We start from the raw sequence: 20,922 nt of genomic DNA on the forward strand, positions 1-20,922 counted from the left end.
ACTCATTGCGTGATGCACATTGTCATATATATTAAAATGAAAATTGTTTTAGCAGTTTAAAATCAGACCAGATATTTGCTGAAAAACTAAAAGCAGTGCTAAGTTTGAAAAAGTGGAACATATGTTCAAGTTTTCACATTTTTTTGTTTTTCTTTTTGTAGATCCTTCTGTATGTTTTCATAATATTACTATTCAGATAAGTTCTGTTGAGACTATCTTAGCTGTTATCAAAGGCATTTATGTACATCTTTGTCTCAACTGCAATTCATGTGAAGAGGATTCCTGTCTCCTCTGATATGCTTTCACATTTTTGTATTGCTGAATTCATAATCCACATGGCTCAGATGTCAAAGCAACTCATTTTGCTCCTTTCCATCTTTCAGCTCCTTTTGAAAACAAATAACGTTTGTTTTGGTCATCTTGTTTATGATTCCTAGAAAAGAAAAGACCAGGGAAGATCTTAAAGATTACTGCATGCTTAGTTTGGGACTTGTGTATTTTCACATGCACAGGTTAAATAAATAAAAAAGCAATTGTTGGTATGAGTTGTTTAAAAGAGAAGTCAGAAGGTACTGAATATTTTATTGTCAGAAGTGCTACAATTAATAGTAGTTTTGGTAAATTTGTTTTACTTTGAATACCAAAAATTTAATCCAGAAGAATACCTCTATTTAACCAGCTAATCTTAGCATGCTGGATTTAATATTCACATTAGTGAAGTAGAAAATAATTTTTCTGGCCTTTTACATCTTCTGAGATTTTGGTCTTTGTTTCCAGCACAACCGAACTTTACATCCGGACTTTAAGACTTGTTCTGAATAAAAATGCACAAATGTATATGTGTTGGTGTCATAATTATGATCAAATGTCACAGTTACCAATGAAGGTTTTTATAGATACATGACAAAGGGATCCCTGAGATAGAGCAGTGCAGGTGAATTAATAAGAAGTATATTGGAGAGAGTGTGTATTAATAGATATCAGATACAAGCAAGTTACCCAATTCCTTTGAAAATCCATGCTTCATGCCTGGCAGTAAGGAAGAAATCTGTTCTGTGAATGCATGCAGTGGTACAAAAGTTTCATTAGTGTTAATTTCAGATGGGGCGTTGCTCTTGTGTGGTGAAGATGAGAGCACTTATACAGGTCCTCCTGAAAGATTGCTGATAAATCCATGTCTTGTATAGCTAACATATATTTTACAGCTGAACTCTTCTTCTAGTCATGGAATCATAGAATGGTTTGGGTAAGAAGAGACCTTTAAAGATGGTCTAGTCCAATGTCCCTGCCATGGGCAGGGACAACTTTCACTAGATCACATTGCTCAAAGCCCCATCCAACATGAATGCTTTAGAGGTGTACTTGTTGGCAGGCAGCTAGATGTACTGTTACAGCGACATGGGCACTGCTGGAATATACAGTGTCTCTTTAGAGCCTATACATTGGTAAAAATGGAAGTGGGTAAAGAATAGTAAAGAACACATTAGTAAGTAAAGTATTTTGTTGTAGTTATGTTTGTGGGAAGTGGTGAAACATCATCATGACAGTACTGCACCACTACACTGTAATGAGGGTGGATGTAATCTAACAGGGCTTTGTTGAATATATGTTCATGTTTAACAATATGGGAGCATAGTTTTGTACAGAAACACCAAACTTTTCCCCTGTTCTTTTTGTTTTGTTATAGTCGTCGTCTCCTGTTCTGGATCACATGAAGAAAACTCTTCTTCACCAAATCCATCTCAGAAGCGCTCCCCGGTAAAAAAGAGGATGGTGTCATTGCATCAGCCTTCTAAACCAGGTACTACAAGTCTTCTTCCTTACATCCTCCTCCTTTCTGCTTTAGAACCTTCATGCAAGATAGATGCTAGCAGTCACAAGGACCCTTTACCAGAAAGCTGTGCCATTAACTTTCTGACTGAAAATGGAGCTATGACTCAGAAAGGCCAGTGTAACATTAAGGGGATCCCTTACTTATAAAAAACCCTGAAAACAAAATACAGAAAAAAAAAAAGAAGAAGAAGAAAAAAATAATGCTGTTCTCCATCAGCACAGTGAAATCCACCAGCTAATTAGTGGAGCTGCTTTCCAGCAACTATAGAATGAACTACCTTTCTTGATACCAAATTAAGTCTTTTTTCAACTGGAATTTTCTTTTTCTATGCATTGTAAAAGCCCAGTGAGCTTGACAAAATGCTTGTGAGATAGCTAGGATGACTTTGATCTTACTGTGGTGTCAGGGTAGGTGTAGCAAACACTATAGTTTATAAGAGAAATTAACCAGTTGCTATCAGTGGCACGGAAACTTGGAAACTGAAGAAACGCCTTTCATGTAGTGAAATAATCACAGAATGGTTGAGGTTGGAAGGGACCTCTTGAGATCATCTAGTCCAACCACCATGGCTCAAGTAAAACCAGCTAGAGACGGTTGCTCATGACCATGTCCAGATGGCTTTCGAATATCTCCATAAATGGAGACTGTACAACTTCTCTGGGCAACCTGTTCCAGTGTTTGACCACTTCTATGTTAAAAAAAAGTGTTCTCTTATGATCAGATTGAATTTCCTGGTCTTTCTTTAATTTGTGCCCGTTGTCTTTTATTCTGTCAGTGGGCACTACTGAGAAAGTGTCTGTCTTCCTCTTCATCCCTTCCTGTCAAGTGTATACATTGATAAAATCCCCTTGAGCCTTCTCTTCTACAAGCTGAACAGTCCCAGCTCTGTCAGCCTTTCCTCTTATGAAAGACGCTCCAGTCCCTAAATCATCTTTGTGGATCTATGCTGGACTTGTTCCAGTAACTCCGTATCTTTCTTGTATGGGGGAGTCCAGAGCCAGGCACAGTACTCCAGATGTGGTCTCACCAGTGCTGAGTAGAAAGGAAGGATCACCTCTCTCAATCTGCTGGCAATGCTTTTCCTAATGCAGCACAGAAGGCTGTTGGCCTTTTTTGTCACAAGGATACATTGCTGGCTCACAAACAGCTTGTCCACCAGGACCCCAAAGTCCTTCTCTTCAGAGCTGCTTTGCAGCCAGTCGGCCCCCATCATGTACTGGTGCCAGGGGTTATTCCTCCCCAGGTGCAGGACTTGGGATTTCCTTCTGTTGAACTTCAAGAGGTTCCTATCAGCCCAATCTCCAGCCTGTCCAGGCTGCTCTGAATGGCAGCACAGCCATCTGGAGCGTCAGCCGCTCCTCCCTGTTTTGTACATCTGTGAACTTGCTGCGGGTGCACTCTGCCCTTTTGGTCCAGGTCATTAACGAGGATACTAAACAATAAAGGCCTGTGCATGCTAGAAAAGTCATATACATTCCTCGCAGGAGGTGGCAAGGTGACCTAGGGACTTGCCAGAGAGGAATTCCTTAGAGTAACATCTTGCAGATGGTATCTAATTCTTTAAAGTGTGAACCTCCTTTCGGACATGCCCTATGACTGTCCATGAACTTTCTTCAGTCTAAGTTTCTTCCAAGCACTTTTGTAACACCTTAAAATATGTCCTTTTCTGGTTGTAGTAGAGATAAATTTCTCTCTCTAATTTACTTTTTTTTCCTTTTCATTTATGTCACATTTTGCCTTTATGGGGACTACACTTGAAGTTCTCCAGGTTCATAGGTGCTAAGCAAAGTTGCATATGAAGCATCCGTAAGGTGGTACTCAGTAGTGTCAGAGGTTGCAGCTTTCATTGTTCTCTCATACTGTGACCGCATGAGGGTACCCAGTTCTTTTGCTCTGCGATTTAGGCTAAACGACGGGTTCTTATTGATTGATCTTCCATCACAATGCAAGCTGCCAGAAAGCTCAGAGGCTTTTTTTTACCAGACATCAACAGGCATTCAGATCCTCTCAGGCAGATAGGTTTTATACAGCCCAGAATATACAGGAATTGGATCCTTTTGAAGAATGTTGCATTCACTTATCTGACCTGCAGACTGCTTTGTGATGTGAGACATTTTCTAAGGATTAAGTCTGCATTGGTACAGTCTTTGCTACTGCAAAGCAGGGGTATTGGTAAGATTTAATGAAATGATTTTGTCATAAATATGTTTCAAATAATCCTCTTTTAAAAAGAAAAGGAATTTTTTCTTTCTGGAACTCTCACTTTGCTCTCTTGCACTGTCGTGCTGTTGTGAGAGAAATGGCTTTCTGGGTTTTATAACTAACTAGATTTTTACCTGATAAAAATATTACTACTACTGACAATAAGTCAGTGGGTACTGAGTTAACCTGTCGAACTTTAATAAATTTGAAACAGTACAGCAGGTCCGGATCAGGACTCTGCTTTGTCTCACACAGCCCTGGAGTTTCTGAGCTATTGAGATCCCTAAAGCTTCTTTCACTGGATCATCAAACCATAGCCTGAAGCTGTGCACAAACACCTTTCCCTAGATCCAGCCGAGCCAGGAGAGTGACTGTTATCCTCCTTCCTGTGCCCTGCTGGAAGGTGGCGTTGCATACGCACATGCACAATTTGACAGTTCATTTGTCTGTGGCTTCCATGGATTTGGTGAACTGGTCTGAGAAGTTTTTCAGGTGGTTGGCCCAGCTGGTAGGTTGAGGCAGTAACCTCCAGCAGCAAGCAGGCCAGGTAGGGCTGGGGAGGGTGCGTGTTCAGGTGGGAGCTCACAGCCTGTCCCAAGCCACAGTGATGTGCAGCTCTGTAACACCTGTGTTTCTCTTGCCTCTGCACACTGGGTGCTGTTTTATAAAAATGTGGTTACACTTTACTTTAAAAATAGGAAAATTTGTCTACTTTGGCTGTTACACTCAAAAGATGCTTCCATTTCTTCCTTTTCTGAAAGTTTAGTTAAAGTACAGCCAACCTTCTGGTGGCTGTTATGTTTTTATTTCTGCCCCACCCCTGTTTCCCGTGCAACCAGCTATCCTTGTTGTATCCCTGACCTTAATTCTGTTCTTTATATCTGTCTTTTCTCCTCACCAGGAATAGAGCTACCAAAGGGATAACGTGTCATTCATGTTTGCAAGGTCTGAATACCCTCTGAACGTCAGGATTCCAAATACAAATGTTTAGTGTCTTATTATTTCTCATATGTCCTGGGGGTCCTCCAGTTATTACTGTAATATTATTATTACTACTGAAAATAAATATCACACAAGTTAATATCAGCTTACCATATCTATTCAGCCCCACTCTGTGTGGGAGAGCTTTGTACAGCTAACATCCCTTCAGGGAGTTTATATTAGATTGATGAGAGAACAGTGAATTACTTCTTGTCTGGTTTATAATATGCTGATTATGAAAAATTCTGGCCAGGATGATCTAGTGTTCTCAGTGCTGTGAATGGACTCTGGAGTTTGTTAAGAGAGTGTTCTTGTCCATTCTGCTGGAGGAAAGCAAAATTGTTTAAAAAAATAGTAATAAAAAAAATATGTAAGGCTTGCATTGCTAAGCTATTTTGCTGGAGACCCTGTCAAGCTCTTTCTGTTACTGAGAGAGGGTTGACCTTAGAGTTTAATTTGTTTCTCTCTGCCAAAATACTAAATCCACACAGTTTCAATATCCTTGCTGCACTAGGTATTATTCTCATTCAGGGTTTTATGTACATGTAGGCTAGACCTTCCACTGCTGTAAATTCACTGTTGATACTAGTGGGAGGATGCTGATTTACACCTGCCAAGAGTTTGCAGGTTTTTTTTTCTTTCTGGCATGTTCCTGCACCCACACTGGGAGAGACTCTGTTGTTATTGCACAAGACAAACTTTCTTTTTTCCCTTCAGCTCTTCCATTTCTTGGGGGAGACAGTGCCCATACCCTTAGATCTGCTCATTCCTGCCCCTTGAACTGGGGAAGGCCTCAATGAAACCTTTGGTTTCTCATAACAGAAATCTCTTGTATCATCGGTTCAAGCTGTTCATGGGTGACGTCTGCAGACAATTTTGGAAAACCGGACTGGGTGTTATCTTCAGTTGGTGTCCTGGTTTCTCAGGAGAGGCAGCAGCTGGTTCTGGAAAACAGTTCCTCCCGTGGAGATGTTGAAGGTATGCAGAGTTACAGTTCCCCTTGAATGGACATCTGCTTTCCCCCAGCACTGGTAGCTGCTGTGGGTGGCAGCAACAGGAACCATCAGGCTGAGGCCTCAGGCACATGTCACTAAAAATACTGCCGTATGCTGGTTCTGGTGCACAACTTGTAAGTGTGCTGTCGGTGCCCAGGTGTCACTAAGAGACATATAATGTATGTGTACTGCCTGAGTTGTGTATGTATGTACCCTGTATACAGCCTGCCCCTTTATATACTCCTTTTGTATCTCCCTGTTTTAAGATAAGCTACCTTTGCTTACAGAGACTGGATTTTTCTTAGGAAATTCAATCCTTTACGAGCCAGGGCTGGCTCCACATGTCTGCTGTCTGACTTGCAAAGTCTTTGGCTTTTGTTTTGTTGGACATGTCTTTACTCTGCTTTGCTTGGTTTCTTCTCTTCTCATTCCTTCTTTCACTTTTTTATTCGCTTGCCTCATATTTACTTTATTTTCCTTTCTCTACTTTCTGTTATTTTAGGGTTTTGTGCATAGTCCTCTCCTTTCTTCTCATGATTCCTTGCTTCAAACTCCTTATCCATTTTTCCTCTTATTATCTCTCTTCTATCCACACTGTGTGTCTCTTCTTTTTTTTTTTTTTTTTTTTTTCTCCTCACAGGGGACATTTTCCTCCTGAACACCAGTAGGCTCCCAGATAGATGTGAGTTCAGCCTGCATAGCCCCATCCTGCCTGGGAGCTTGGACTCTTGCTTGCTGGAACTGGCCATACATTCACAGGATGCTGTTCCTCTCCTCCAGAGGTTCACAGTTGAAATCAGATATATGGAGACAAACAGAAATACAACAATTTCTCTGAGAATTGGCCATGAGGAGGATGCCGGGTAAGACAATCAGTTTGTAGCTGTTTAGACTTTGAATTGCAGGGTAGGGTGGAGTCCCTCCAGGCCACATCAGTGTCTTCTCCCTTCTTGAAATCATTGCATCTGTTACAGCAGAAAATGGAAGGTAGAACTGTCAGGGCTGAAACGTGCAGCTTCCTGACAGGGTGTCTGTAACAGACCCAGGTTTTGCGTGTCCCCTTTGCAAAGAACACACTTGCTTAGGACTCACTCTTCTTCCCTCACATTTGGAAGGATCAAGATTGGTTGACTCTCTCACTGGGACTATAGCTGTAAAATGCAGCCGGTCGAAAGACTGCCTCGGCAACATGACTGGTATCTCTAAGTATTCAAGAGGTCCTATCATAGTTACAAGTGTCACAGTTCTCATTTTGAGGTAGGGTTAACTTTACTTCTTTTGTAATTTCCGCCTTCTAAGTTCAGGAGCATGCTCTTTTGCTTCATTTGTAGAATTCTCAGGGAGAGGAAAAACAGAGGCTAGGGGTGAGAAGAGATGAAGACAAAAAAAGTGCAGCAACTCTGGATCTTGTCCTGTATTCTTTTTGATCTTTCCAGTGTTTTACTTTTTCATTCATATGTGTAGCAGAATGCAGTAAGGAGGAGAAATGGGCAAAGGAAATGAATCACAACAGGAAAAGAAGGAGAAAAGTCCACGTGTCATCTGATTTTGCCATTTTCCATGTGTTTGTTTTTCCTTTGCTGCAATCTGCCTTGTAAGAACCTAGGTCAGGCACACAACAGAGCTTTTTATTTCCATCACCTGACTGACTCCCATGGAGAACTTAAGCAATAGATCCCAGTTCTTGTTTTCTTTGAATTCTTTGGCACTCCCCTGGCTGCCATGGAGATCTGTAGCCAAGACTCCTGGTAAGCCAAAGATATCAGAGTTTGACTAAAAAAAGTGTTTATTTTCTTTCAGGTTCCTCTCTCCTGCTTTTAGCTATTGCTCACTTCCTTCCTGGCTACTCCTTCCCCTTCTTGCCAATTTCATAAGGAATCTGTTGCATTTTCTGGGATCAGTTTTTAATGTCCTTTTTTACCTATAACTGCCCTTGCTGCTCTGAGTATTTGATAAGCCTCTGCAACTGTCGCCACAGCTCCATTCCCCTATATAAACTCATAAAATACCCTTTTGATATACCTAGGTGCCCAGACCAGGCTTTGATCACAATCACTGCAGCATCTCTGGAATGTATCATAGATGTTGTTTAACAGCTTATTTGAGCACTGCAAAACAATTCTACATGAAATCAAGATTATCATCTTTCTAAAAGTGATGGCATTCAGAAAGTATAGAGTTAGCTTCACTGGAGGCTGGCATAGATGCCAGTATTACTTTTTCTTAGTGAGTGAAATGAAGCGCTGGTAAGCTCAGAGTGTTTAGTACTAAGGTTTTAAAGATGGAAGGTGACCGAGTCCTGTTTTAAATCAAGATAGAAAGGAGGGTAAGGAACAGAGACAAAAACAGAGTTAAAGGAACCATGTTAGGTCAAATACCCTTCCTTTTCTGCCTCTTTACAGGGAAACTCTTTTAAAATCTCAGGACAAATCTGGCCATGCTTCAGTCCTGTCTGTCACCCCTCAATTCCAGGATCAAGCTATACTTCATCATAAATTCCAGCTGCACCGGACCACTTCAGTGAACTGTCCTCTTTCTGGACCTAGAAATCTTCTACTGATAGTGTTTCCTCCTTCAGGATCCATCAGTTACACAGTTCCCAAAAGCTTAGATAAATGTCATGCGTGAGAGAAAGTTGCTGTTCTATCCATCTCACTAACAAAAGAATTTATCATTAAATCTGCAGTATTGAAGCTAACACTTATTTTTTTAACACGTGTACCCTGGTGAAAAAACAAAGAAACAGATGGACCTTCAGACACCATGTCCTCTGGACAAGTAGGGCAAAGTCACAATATTTATACTCTATAGGGTGTGGGCATTCTGAGTTACTACTGTTAGAGGGAGAACCACTGAGGGAGTAAGGTGTTTGAAATCCTATATATTTACAAAAAATACATAAAATTCTATTTCTCATTATCTCAGCAGAGCTCAAACATCAAGAGCCTGTTCTTTGCTTGCAAGTCCAAGACTTCTTCATCTGCACTTGGCTCAGAAAGCTGTCTTCACTTTCTCAGGGTTACAGTTACTGTGCTTGTTCAGGTCACATCTAATGTCTTTTTTACTGTTTCGCTTATCCCACCTTTTCCCTCTTTACCACACAGATCCAGAAACAGTCACAGCTGAAGATTCTTCCGAGTCCTGTGTGCTTTTGTTTTGAATGATTTCACATGCCTGTGTTTGTTGTTGAACACAATTATTTCAGTGTTGTCAGACAAAACTGTTTCAGTAAGGAACTAGTTTCTTTCAACTCTAAGTACTCACACTTCAGTGAAAATAAAAAAGCATCGCTTGGGGCAGGGATAATATTTTCCCTTCCCGTGGTCAATAAGCCAAGTTGATTTTGTTCTGTTTTCTTTCTGAAATATAAAGCACTGGCCATGATATTCTAGGTAGGCCAAAAAGTAAAAAGTTCATGGCCATGTGCACACATGGGTTTTCAGTTAGCCAACCTCACAAAACAATCATTGCTTAGTTTTTTGTGTCTTCCCCCTTTTTTGGGAGGGTGGTAGTGGTGGTGTTAAAAGGCCCTGACAGCTTCTAGGACACTTGTAGAAAATTACCGTCTTTGACACTTCTGTTCTACTAATGTGGCTGTTTTTACCCACAAAAGTTATTTAACTTCTACTCTCATACATGGAAACATTGCCATCTAGCTAATCTGAACATCTAGAAACACCTGTGGCCATTTGGGTTTCATAAATTAGGTGTCCAACTACACAAGCCTTTGAAAGGGAGAAGTCTGGTAAGTGTCCTCAGAAAATGCCTAATACGTACGATTTTTGAACACTAATCTAGGAGTAAATTTACTGCCCCTCATGCTTCTGTTGAAATTGCACCCAAAAATACCGTGGGTCAAATAAGAACCCTCTAACTGATTGGTAAAGGCAAGAGGAGTGGACGTGTGTTCTGCTCGCTTCTCTATTTCCTTTTAAGTCCAATGGCTAGAACTGGATGTTTGTGAAGACTTGCAGGCAGCAACTTCCTGTATGTAGAAAAGTAATGTAAAGCTTCTAATTTGTACATTCACTGATTGAGCCTGAAGTATTTAGCATACATACGTTTGTGCAATAGCCCATGCAGTGAGTTCCCCCAATTCAGGAAAGGTTTCAGCTTTCCTCTTCAGCTTTATTGAATTTTTCACTCTTAATGAAGAAATCGTTGTTCTTAATATTAAAATAGTCTTTCTTAAAGTTAGTGATCAGTTATCTTTGTTGGTTCTGGAAAGGCATTGGCATGGAGAGGATTGGTAGGGAGGAGGAGGAAAACTTCTGCTTAGCAGAGGAGATTGAGAGGGTAGTGAAAATCAAAAGTTGAAAATACAAATCAGAAGTTGAAATTACAAGTTTGCAGGGCGCATCTTGAATTCTCTTGCCTTAAGCATCAGGTTGCTTGCAACTCCAAACTTTCTATCCATGCAAATTTCTCTAAATTATGTCAAATTCTGATAGCTCTTCCATGCATGCAGATAAATTTTAACATCTCTGTTTAGAAGAAGAGTAATATTACTTTGTTACTTGAGATCTGGTTTGACATAAAATCAATAGTAAAGGTGTTGCCAAGCTTGACTTATCTGGAAGCCTGCTGCAATGATCCATCTTCTGCTAGATTGACAATGGGCTTCATTCCTGATTCCATTAAGGAAATTAAATTGGCTCTGACTAGCCCTTGTTTGGATAGTGGGACCAAGCAAAGAAGGTGTAATTATTTACAGCATTAGAAATCTTGCTGCAGTTGGATCTTGAGGGGGAAGCTTTCTCTGAAGGGGAATACATTGATGATGATGAGACTCCATACACAGAAGTATTCTGTGTGATGCAAAGCTACTTGTCATTTTTGTGGTCTCTGGACGCTTGCCAGCTTTTCCTGTGGTGTTATAAATGGAGTCAAATTTCAGTACTAAAGATGTTTCAGTGCAGAACTAAAATGTTTCATGAGACCTTAGGGCTCTGACTCAGCAAAGCTGCCAGTTCACGCAAGTAGTGGTTTAAGATAGTGGCCTTGCTCTTCTACCAGATGCCACAGTTCTCCCAGCAGAGATGGCAGAATGGACAGTGTGTCTTTCTCAGTTGTGACGCTTCAGAAGTTGGTTTATTGACTTTAGATCACCGGTGGTTTTCATTTATTTTGATATACCAGGCTATAAATGGCAAGTTCCAAAGCATCTCACTTGTAAACCATGTAGGATTAAGGTGCAGCAGATGAACTAGTCATTGTTTTCAGCTGTGGGCCAGTAATCTCTTTAGTTGCTACCACTAAATATAACACTGGTGGTGAATCACAGGCTGTGTGCTACAGGTTACTGCACTTAGGGATGTGATAACACCGGTGATACTGTGATGTCTCAGATGGGAGGTGGGTTGTGACTTGACGGAGGTACTAGAACTGTGTCTCAGTGCTTGGAAGGTCTAGTATGCTTAATAGGTAAATTCAAAAAGATTTAAAGACTGTGCTTAACTTCAGTGACTCATTGAACCAATTTGATTAAGGCCCACGGATTTTTGTGGCCAACAGGATGCAATGGAGTGATGAACAAAGCTGTGTCATGTAGCAGAAGTGATTGAGTTCTGGGCCAGTGCTGAATACTCTTGGATGTTGTGCCACAGTGTGGTGGGGGGGATATATTTATAAGTGTATTTATAAGATATATTTATAAGTGCTGGATGTTCCTGAAGCTGCGCAGTAATACAAAATGAAAGTAAAGCGGTTGTTCTCCTCTGTTGGGTAGTAGAGATGGTGCAGCTGTAGTTCAGGGCTGGAGATTTCTGATGGGACAGGAAACAGGAGAAATAGGGTCATATTGATAAGAGGAGCTCAACATCAGTTGAGTTTAGGGTATCTGTGGGTATTTATGTGTGTGTACAATGGTGAAAGTGGAAGATGGGGGAATGACATAGAAGGGATAGTAAGAACTCTCACCAGAAGAAGGGATATAGTTAGTTTGCGGAAGGAAGAATGGGTTTGGTAACTAATCAGTGGCAATGAAAAGTGGAGAGAATGATAAACAAAGTTGCTTCGGGTTTTTTGCAAGTTGCAAATTAGGTGTTCTGTGGTTTTCATGACGTGTTTTTTGTCTGGGTCTTGCCTTCTAATGTGTTTCTGGTGCAGGACAAGGGCTAGATGATCACTTCATGGCAGCTGAAGGCATTTCCCACATGAAAAAGTAGTACTAGGAGCAGAGCCTGAGCAACACACCTTAACAGCATGGCCTGGCCTCCTTATCATCCTACTGGCACTGACCTAGAGTCACTCATCAAGGGTGCCTCTGGCAACATCATCAGTATGTAGGGTAAATTTATCTCTGTGTGGTACTCAGAAAAAAGCTTAGAGCAAGGATTCCTTTGTCACTATCCTTGCTACAACCCCTTAACGAAATAACAACATACAGTTTTACCTGTATTTCATTGTCTTGTTAAGATGAGGTAGGACAGTTTTTAAAAAAATAAAATAAAAATATTTTTAAGAATCTTGCTGGATTTTTTTCATGACACCTGGATACCCTGACTTCCTTCAAATCAGACTGATTTGAGTGAGGTACTTTGAAAATTCCCACTCGGTATCTCTCTCTAGCTCTTTATGCCTAATAACCGTCTTTAAAATTAGAGTGCATGGGATCATCTGTCTTTCTCTGAAATGCCACAAGTGCTGCACAGATGAGAAGCCTTTGCTGTCTAGGGGCTGTGGCATTTGTTCTGTGGTGAAATATAAATTGCCAGAGCAATCTGCATTTTCTGGATCACCATTCTCTTCTTCCTCTCGCTTTGTGGGTGCAGTGTAGCTTGTTAAGATGGGAGATGAGATAGAGAATGAACAGAAAAAGGTTCTCACACTTAACACATCCAAGAAACATTCAGGACCAGATGTTAACTTCCAGAACACACAATGTCAGTGTTGGCTTGAGGGGATCCAGAGACTTTTGTAGCTGCTTGCTTGATCTGTACTTGCAAGAGCAAACAGAACACAACTGTGTACGTGGAAGGCACATATGGGGGGGTTGCCCAAAATCAGTGATAATTTAAGCCCTGTTTTAAGTTAAGAATCATTGGGAGTGTTTGGATCTTTTAATCCTTAGCAATAGGATCTCCACAAAGATAACTGAACATGAGCTTGTTAGGCTGAACATCGCTTGTTTTTTATTAAGACCTGCTTGTTATGTTAGAGCCTACATTCATTGATTGATTCCCCATGTGAATACTGTTACTTCTATTTGGTACAGTGCAGAATCTTTATGCTAGAGACTCCATGGATTGTAGTGTGCTGTGTGTATGTCTGGTAGCTCTTTGTTGTCTTCTAGGGTGAAATGGAAATACCTGATGGCCCAGATTGGCCGAATAGAAAGACGTTTTAGAATCACTTTGCTGTATTCAAACTGTGGAGCACAAGAGGTTGGAGTACTGGCAGTGGGCTCCTTACAACTGAGGAACTGCTTTCCTGGTATGTTGCAATACAGTCAGGTTTGGAATAACCAAATGCAGTCAGAAAAGAGAGCACCATCCTCACTAAAATTGATTAGTGTCATCAGGGAGTCGCTCAGATGGAGATAAATGAAAGTTGAGTCTCCTCTGGGGTTTCTGGCAGTGATTACCTGTCAAGGGTCACATTTGTGTGTGTTTTATGTGTATGCACCCATGTGTACATGCTCCAAAGGCAGGGCTGAAGCTCAGAATTATAGAAATGATTTAAGTGATCCTCTCTGCTTTTCAGATTTTCTTTGCTTGATCTTTGTATGAGAAAACAACAGGACTTACGCTGCAACCAGCAACAGGAATGGAAAAAAGTATTTGCCTAGATTATTTTAGCATTTCATGTTTTTCTTTCTTAAATAATCAAGAATAAAAGACTACCCTGTGTCACCAAAGCCTTTTCCATACTGGGGCTATATCTTCCAAATCTGTAAAGAAAAGAAACATTGATCCACGCTCCATGGGGTCTGTTTGCTACTGCCAGGCTGAGAACTTCTGTCTAAAATGAAAATAATTGGAATGTAATTATTTTCACCAAAGTACTGAGCGCTCAGCTCAGAAGTCCTTAGTTTTACGTAGCACTTACAGTCCTGTTGTGAATGTCGTGCAAATGATCCTCAGTAGCTGTGCAGAACCTTGCTAATGTCATTTAGGCTTCTTGGAAGTACAAGAGTCTGTCGGCGCAGGCAGCCTGCACGCTGGAGACATAATTTTCACTTCCTGGTTTTCAGGTTTTCATGCATTAATATAATGCTATTGCCTCTGTTTTGCAGACACTGAAGAAATAGCTTGAAATGTAAATGCAAAAAGCTTCAAATGTAAAAAAAGAATACTGGTTTCACAGACCTGTTTTATAATATATCATGAGACTGGTTTTGATCATATTAGAGATTTAATTTTATTGCAGTCATTAATCTTCTGATTTAACAAACATTATATTTTTAATGTGATGGTTTTTTGACAGTGATGGAGTTTTCAGGGGATGCATACAGGCTGAAGCAATATGCTAAGCATCCCCCAACAGTCCCTAAATAAACTGATGCATGTACTCAGGACAAGCCTTGTGCCATGAAGAAATACTATTTCAGACTGTGTACCTGGATTGTTGTAGAGATGTCCTTTTCTTTTGCTTCTGGAATTGGTCCCCTAACTTTTGCATGTTTTTCCAGAGCAGTAACAATCCCAGTGGAACTTCTGTGCAGAGCTCTGATAAAGAGGAGCAGGTCCAGAAGAGACCTACACAAACCTGCAGGTCCATAACAGACCTGTGCACACACACATCCACAGCACAGGCTGGGTGCGTTAGGAGTCTTGCTTTTGGGAAATATCAGACTTAAATAATTGTGCTCAGCCTGGTCACTGGGTACCTGTGCAGTCAGACAAATGGTCCTGGAGTATAGCTGACTGGACTGGCTTGGGTGTATGAGTAAAGTTCCCGTACAGTGAGCTGACCTGCTGGGGAAGCAGCTCTCTTCATGGGCAGGATGCCACAGAGCTGGCACAGAAATGTGTCAGCAGCATGAGTGTTAGTTAAGCCTGAGTCTCAATAGGGCATATCAATGTGTCTGTTAGGACGGAGCTGTAAGTGGGTATCTCTGCCGCCAGCAGCAGAGTGTCATGCAGCATGAGACAGCTGCCAGGCAGGTGCGCAGTCACATGTGCAGAACTGAGGAGCACACCACAGGTCCTTCATTAAAAAAGAAAAGTGATTATCTAAAGATAGAACAAACGCAGCAGAAAACGGTGCATGAGAGAGAAAGGAGCAATAAATTTGGTCTCCCTGAGAGATGAGGTGATCTGCAGGAATATCTTGCTGGATATAAACTTACATGGTAAAAAGCAGAAATGAGTATCATTTATCACCCAAAGGACACTTTCTGAGGTCCTTCATGTGAAGGCTGATACACGTGAAGGGTCATACACGTTCTGCCAACTCATCTCTGGGTTTCTTTCTCTTTTTCCCTTAGATAAAGAAAACCAAGATCTTTCTATATATGATAAAGGCTCCACCTTCCCCTGCCTTCATGGAGGCTGTGTCAGCCACTTACAAATCTGTGAATTCATCAGTGATTGCCCTGCCAAAGAACAGGAAGGGGTGAGGTGTGGTGAGTATGTGGCATGGCATTTGGTGGGAACCTTTATCCCATTAGAAGAAATAATTTAGAATGAAAAAAAATAAGTTAAATTGATTCCATCTCTAGATTAATTCAGTATTTTGCCTCCTGAATTAATTTAGCCTATTTACACTAATTGGATACCAAGATCCTCTTTGAAATCCTGTTTATCCAATATAGGATAGAATGGATTTGTTTGTGGAGTTTTTTTGGTTTGGTTTTTTTTTTTTTTTTTTAAATATTGCAGTAAGGAGCTCAATGACCTGCTTTTCATAGTTGCCTCTACTTCAGAGAAAGGCGAAACCAGTCTGCATCTGGGTGAGAAGTTCCTTCTGAACCTCCCTTCAGTGGAAGGTGCTGATCATCTTCTAGTGCCATCCACCAACATAATCTGTCATAAATTTGTCCCCACAAGATCCCCAATTCAGAGCTCATCTTGCATATCATGACAGAGAAATCCCTCCTGACTCAGTATATGTGGTGCTAGGAAGCATCATTTAGCTTTGTTGCAAGCACAGTGGCAGAGATCAAAAATAATATCTTGGTTGGCCTTCCTTTAACTGAAACACAGAAAACTTTGTAATGTTTGTAATTTCATATACAGCAAGGCCTTCATAAACATATGGCAGTTTAAAACATATTAGATTGTGGGAGCTGCAGTTTTACACAGTATCTAGAGCAGGAAGGAACTGCAAAGCCTCAAATATCTCCAGAGGCTGGAGTGTTGGCTTTCTAACGGTGACTTGGGAAATAAATAAATGAGACCAGTTAATATTTTGACATTGAAAAAAATCTATGTAGCGTAAATTTGGTATCTTTGACAACCACAATGAGTTTTGACTTTTGTTGCTGTTTGTGTTCTTCCATAAACAAGTTTCTGCTGTTTTCCTGCTTTTTTATTCTCCATTGTAGACAGTCTCCCAGAGGGCTCACATTGCTCTTTTGAAGAGGGTCCGTGTGGCTGGACACTGAATGAAACTGCAGCATCTCCTTGGTCTATTCGTAGCTCTACTGAAATGATTCAGGATGACTCATTTGTAGGGTCTACCTTGCAAGCCACTGGAGGTAAGTTCCTCATAGTTCTCTCTCACTCTGTGTGTATGTCTATATACAATAGCCTTGAATTTATTTTTTTTTTAATTGGTTTAAAATTTTTGGCAGCATTGACGAATGAACTTTAGCATCAGTATTACCTGTAACAACTTCAAATGTGGCCAAAATTAACTTTTGAACATCATTCAAAACTTCATATGAAACAAGTTCTGCAATAAAGTTAACACAAAACTATTGGAGACTGGGCTACTTCTTCACCTTTAACAAAATTATATGATGAATTCTTTTGTTTATATATACTTCCCTCCTTCTTCCTCTTATGAGCTATGCAATTGCAGAGTGCTTCAGCAGCAATGTGATAGCTGCTGCATCATAAAATAAAAATTGCCCAACAGAACTGGGCAGCTTGTATAAACAAATCTTGGAAATCCTTGACAGACTCTGCCAGTGGGTTAGGAGGAGCATCACATGGAAGCATATCCAAAGACCAAGTGATCATACACATTCTGTGCCGTAGAATATTACAATAAAAAAGAGTCAGTTAATTTCCAGAACTGTCAGCTTGGTAAATAAGGAGGAAAGCCAGACCCTCAGGTGTTCAGGTTGAGAGTCATAAGTGTTCAGCACAAATGATTCTTGCCTCACAGTTCCCTGACAAAATGAAGGGTGTCCATATGAGCGTCCTGTTTGTCTCTTGAGAGCTTGTATAAACTGTCCCTGGGAACAAAGACTACAAATAAGCTCTTCCAGCCCAGTGTTTGTCTTAGCAAGAGTCATTGATGCTAATGGTGTAAGAATTAGGGCTGATCTGGAGCTCACTGTAGGTTGGTGTGAGCCCCTGTATGGGATCATGCTTGGGTGGTGTCTGAGGTTTATGCACTCATGTTCCAGGAAAGGGTTTGTGATGTTGACTTTTTTGTTGCTGAAATCTACCACAATGCTTATTATATCCAACTTAGCTGCCTCACTAACAGATTTGCTCTCAAGCCATGCTTGTCATCTTACTTACACTGTATTTCAGCACAATGATGTTAAATTATTTCAAGAGAGTATAAAAAAGGAAAACCTCATCCTGTCTTTTGTGATTCACTTTTTTGTTCACAGGACACTTCCTCTACCTGCGAGCAGACAGCAATCAGACGAGCGGTATGGCCAAGGCTTACAGTATCAGCTTGCCAGCCAGTATTGCCACTGAAGACTACCAGGTATATCATGCTGTCCTAATACCTTTGTGGAGTTAGTCATTAGGCTGCAGGCACTGTTTACACAATATGCCCATTCTCCTATGCTTCTGCACACTCTACCAAACACCGGAAAGCAAAAGAGCTGGCTATACCAACTAGCTAGCTACTTGTTTGACACTGGAAAGGAGATGTGAGGTGCACCCCCAGTAAGTGAAAGCAGGAACCCCAAAGCAACTCCTCATCATGGAAAACTTCCCATCCTACCTGTACCGATCATTCCTCTGAAAGAGACCTGGCACCTGAATTGTATGGGGTGGTCTTGGTTTGCAGGAAAGCGAGTGGGCTTTCTGGGCTGTTGAGACATTCAGTATAGCTGCTGCTGAGGCTTCTCTTCATAAATTCTGCAATACTTTCGTAGGAGTTAACAAACTCAGTCTCACTGAGAAAAAGAGTGTAAAGTTAGTAGGTATTAGATTTTCCAGGAACAGATGAATATAATAAACTTGTGTTCACATTCTTCAGAAATTTCAAAAGGTGAGGGCAACCTTGCGTGGATAAAATCATGTAACCTGCCTTCATCCCAGATCTCTACAAAGAATAAGGGTGACTACGAGATGCTGGAATTAAAAATATTAAATGATATTGCACTCATAGCACTTAGGAAAATTAAGCTGCAAGTTTGAGCTGGAGTCCAGCCCTGCTAGGGGAAAACAGAAAGCTTTGAAGCCTCCTAATTAGAGCTGGCAAAAGAAATATAGTGCAGGTGCCAAAAGTATAACTTCAGCATTTATATTTATTTATAAATCCAGGTCAAGTTTGTTGGGTAGTTCCAGCAAAATAAAATGTACTTGGAGCTAGGTTTACAAAACCAGGAGGGAGGAGAACCAGTAGCTGTTATTATGGTGTACAGGTCTCGGAAGATCTGGAGCCATCCTGTCCTCCACTGGCAAGGATTTGAACCCTCATTTCAGGAGCAAGGAATTTCTTGTGGTGGTTCTTTGCAGTGCATGTGTGTGTGCACTCCCTTTTCTGCTGGTGCTGGTGCTCTCTGTAATAGAGAAAGCAGCTGAATGCTCAAAGCAATGGTGGAAATGGCAGTTCTTTCTTGCTCTGTGGCAAAGTGGAAGTGGTTGCCCCAAAGAAAGAGGAACAAGTCCTGCTTCAAAATATTCTTTGGCTTGGTGGTCAGGTTGCTCACCTGATCACCAAGTGCTACAGTCCAGATGGTGACTATGACTTGGAGCAAGTATATGGGTTGAGGTTTTCTGCCTCTAGAGACAGCCTAATTCCTCATTTCAAGGGCAGCTGGGGCAGGGCACCTCTCCCCTCGGGGTGCTTTTGTGCCCTATATAGGCCTGCACATAGGTTGAGCCACCTCAGTGTAACACATTAACCTGAGCGGTTACAATGGGAATCCTTAAAAGATTTAAACCATGGTTCAAACCCTTTCACAGGAATCTTTAAGCTGGTGAGAACACTGAAAAGGAATGTGGTTAGGATTGTTTTTCTGCAATAACCTATCTCTAGTGGAAACATGTAATGATAAAGCATTTATTGAGTTTAAGCCTGTGTTCCTCTGCTGTACTACTTTTTGTTCCTGAAGGAGATAACAAGGAACCCAGTGCTTTCTCACCCAGATGGTGTCTCAGGCTGTGGATGTTATTGTTAGTGGTTGGAGAACAGCTGCCTAACAGGAGTGTCACTCAGGGTCTCCACCAAGAAAATTCTGTGCTAGGAACATTGATGAGTCACACACAAGCAATGGGGGCCTTAGTGACGTGCATGATTAAACAGTTTGACCCAGGATCAAAGGCTTGGTGTCTCAAATCCCCAGAGAGGGGAGAAGTGAGTACCTTTCCCTTTTTATCACAGGATACCATTCTTTTTCTCTTCTTCCTCTATTACAGATCCAATTCTCAGTGCATGTTTTTGGCAGCTACAATGGTACTGTCTCCTTCTCTGTCAAGGAAGAGATAAAGGGAGCTCCAATCACCTTGCCAATGTGGGAAAGAGCTGGGAGCTGGAGTGACCACTGGTTTCTCATCACCTTACCAATGCCAGTGCTTCAGAACCGGTAAGAGCTTCACTGGCAGCATCTAGGGTTATCTCTAGAGATTTAGGAAATTGTTACTGTCTGTTGTGAAGCATCACTTGCCTTCTTCCACGGCCGTTTCTACTGAAAAAATTACAGGAGTACTGCAATTCTGCTTGCTGAGGAAGCGTTCTGTCATCTGCGCCTATCTTCGTGCACGTACACAGCTTAGCTCAGCAGAAGCCCATACTGCGTGTCTGCACTTAGAAGCAGCCTCAAACAGCACATAGGTGTTGGGAATAGCAAATGCCTGTACTGGAAACATTTTAGCAATCTGAGAAAGCCAGTATACTCACAGTGGCAAAGTGCTCCCAGTAGGAAAACAGCAATATAATCGTAGTTGCAGTTTGTACTCCTACAGTAAAAACAGCCATGTGAGTCAAATGAGTGGCAAAACCACAGTTTAGCCAATATAACTGTCTAGCCTAAGATCTATATCAGTTCAGCCCAGGCAACTGGAGATCATTCATTGCCACATCACTGATGCAACAATCTCAGGAAAAGACCAAATCAGCCTTACACTAAAATTTTCAGTTTTAGATATGAAAATACAGTGTGACACTGGTTTTCAAATGAAGTAAAATACTGAAGATTCAAGGAATTTCAGCCTAATCTATTTTTAATTAAGTATTTCTCCTCCCTCACCCAGAGTCATTTGGTCTCAAGCCATGTAGCTGGTGTTAGCAGCTAGTTATTTTGCATGACACAAATGATTTTTAAATTGCTCCAATCTGGGTTTTTTTGCCATCTTCCTCAGGAAGGCCTGTTTCACATGACACTTAAGACAAAAAAATCTCAAAGTCTATAAAATGAATTTGATAAATGAAAAAATATCTACCTAATATTGGCAATAAAGTCTCAAAACTTCACTGATTTAGAGGTGTGAGCAGATTCCTTTTAACTTCAAATATTTGCCATATCTTTGTGTAAAAGGCTAAGGGATTTGGGTCTGGAAGTGATAGTAATTCAGACCTAAGCAACAGTAAAGCTCAGCCTCTTTCTAG

General features: G+C 41.0%; 1 protein-coding gene across 1 annotated transcript in view; it reads left to right on the forward strand.

Annotated features, from left to right (window-relative positions):
- The window catches only part of LTK (leukocyte receptor tyrosine kinase), a 99,012-nt gene that overhangs the window by 43,759 nt on the left and 34,331 nt on the right, over positions 1-20,922 (forward strand). Inside the window, exons 4-11 of the mRNA XM_054198056.1 lie at positions 1,688-1,801; positions 5,840-5,995; positions 6,653-6,875; positions 13,307-13,446; positions 15,443-15,580; positions 16,502-16,654; positions 17,747-17,847; positions 19,734-19,900. Coding sequence (XP_054054031.1) covers positions 1,688-1,801; positions 5,840-5,995; positions 6,653-6,875; positions 13,307-13,446; positions 15,443-15,580; positions 16,502-16,654; positions 17,747-17,847; positions 19,734-19,900 — 1,192 coding nt within the window. The remainder of the gene's footprint in view (positions 1-1,687; positions 1,802-5,839; positions 5,996-6,652; positions 6,876-13,306; positions 13,447-15,442; positions 15,581-16,501; positions 16,655-17,746; positions 17,848-19,733; positions 19,901-20,922) is intronic.

The sequence above is a fragment of the Rissa tridactyla genome, chromosome 4 (genome assembly GCF_028500815.1).
Source record: "Rissa tridactyla isolate bRisTri1 chromosome 4, bRisTri1.patW.cur.20221130, whole genome shotgun sequence".
NCBI classification, from domain to species: domain Eukaryota; kingdom Metazoa; phylum Chordata; class Aves; order Charadriiformes; family Laridae; genus Rissa; species Rissa tridactyla.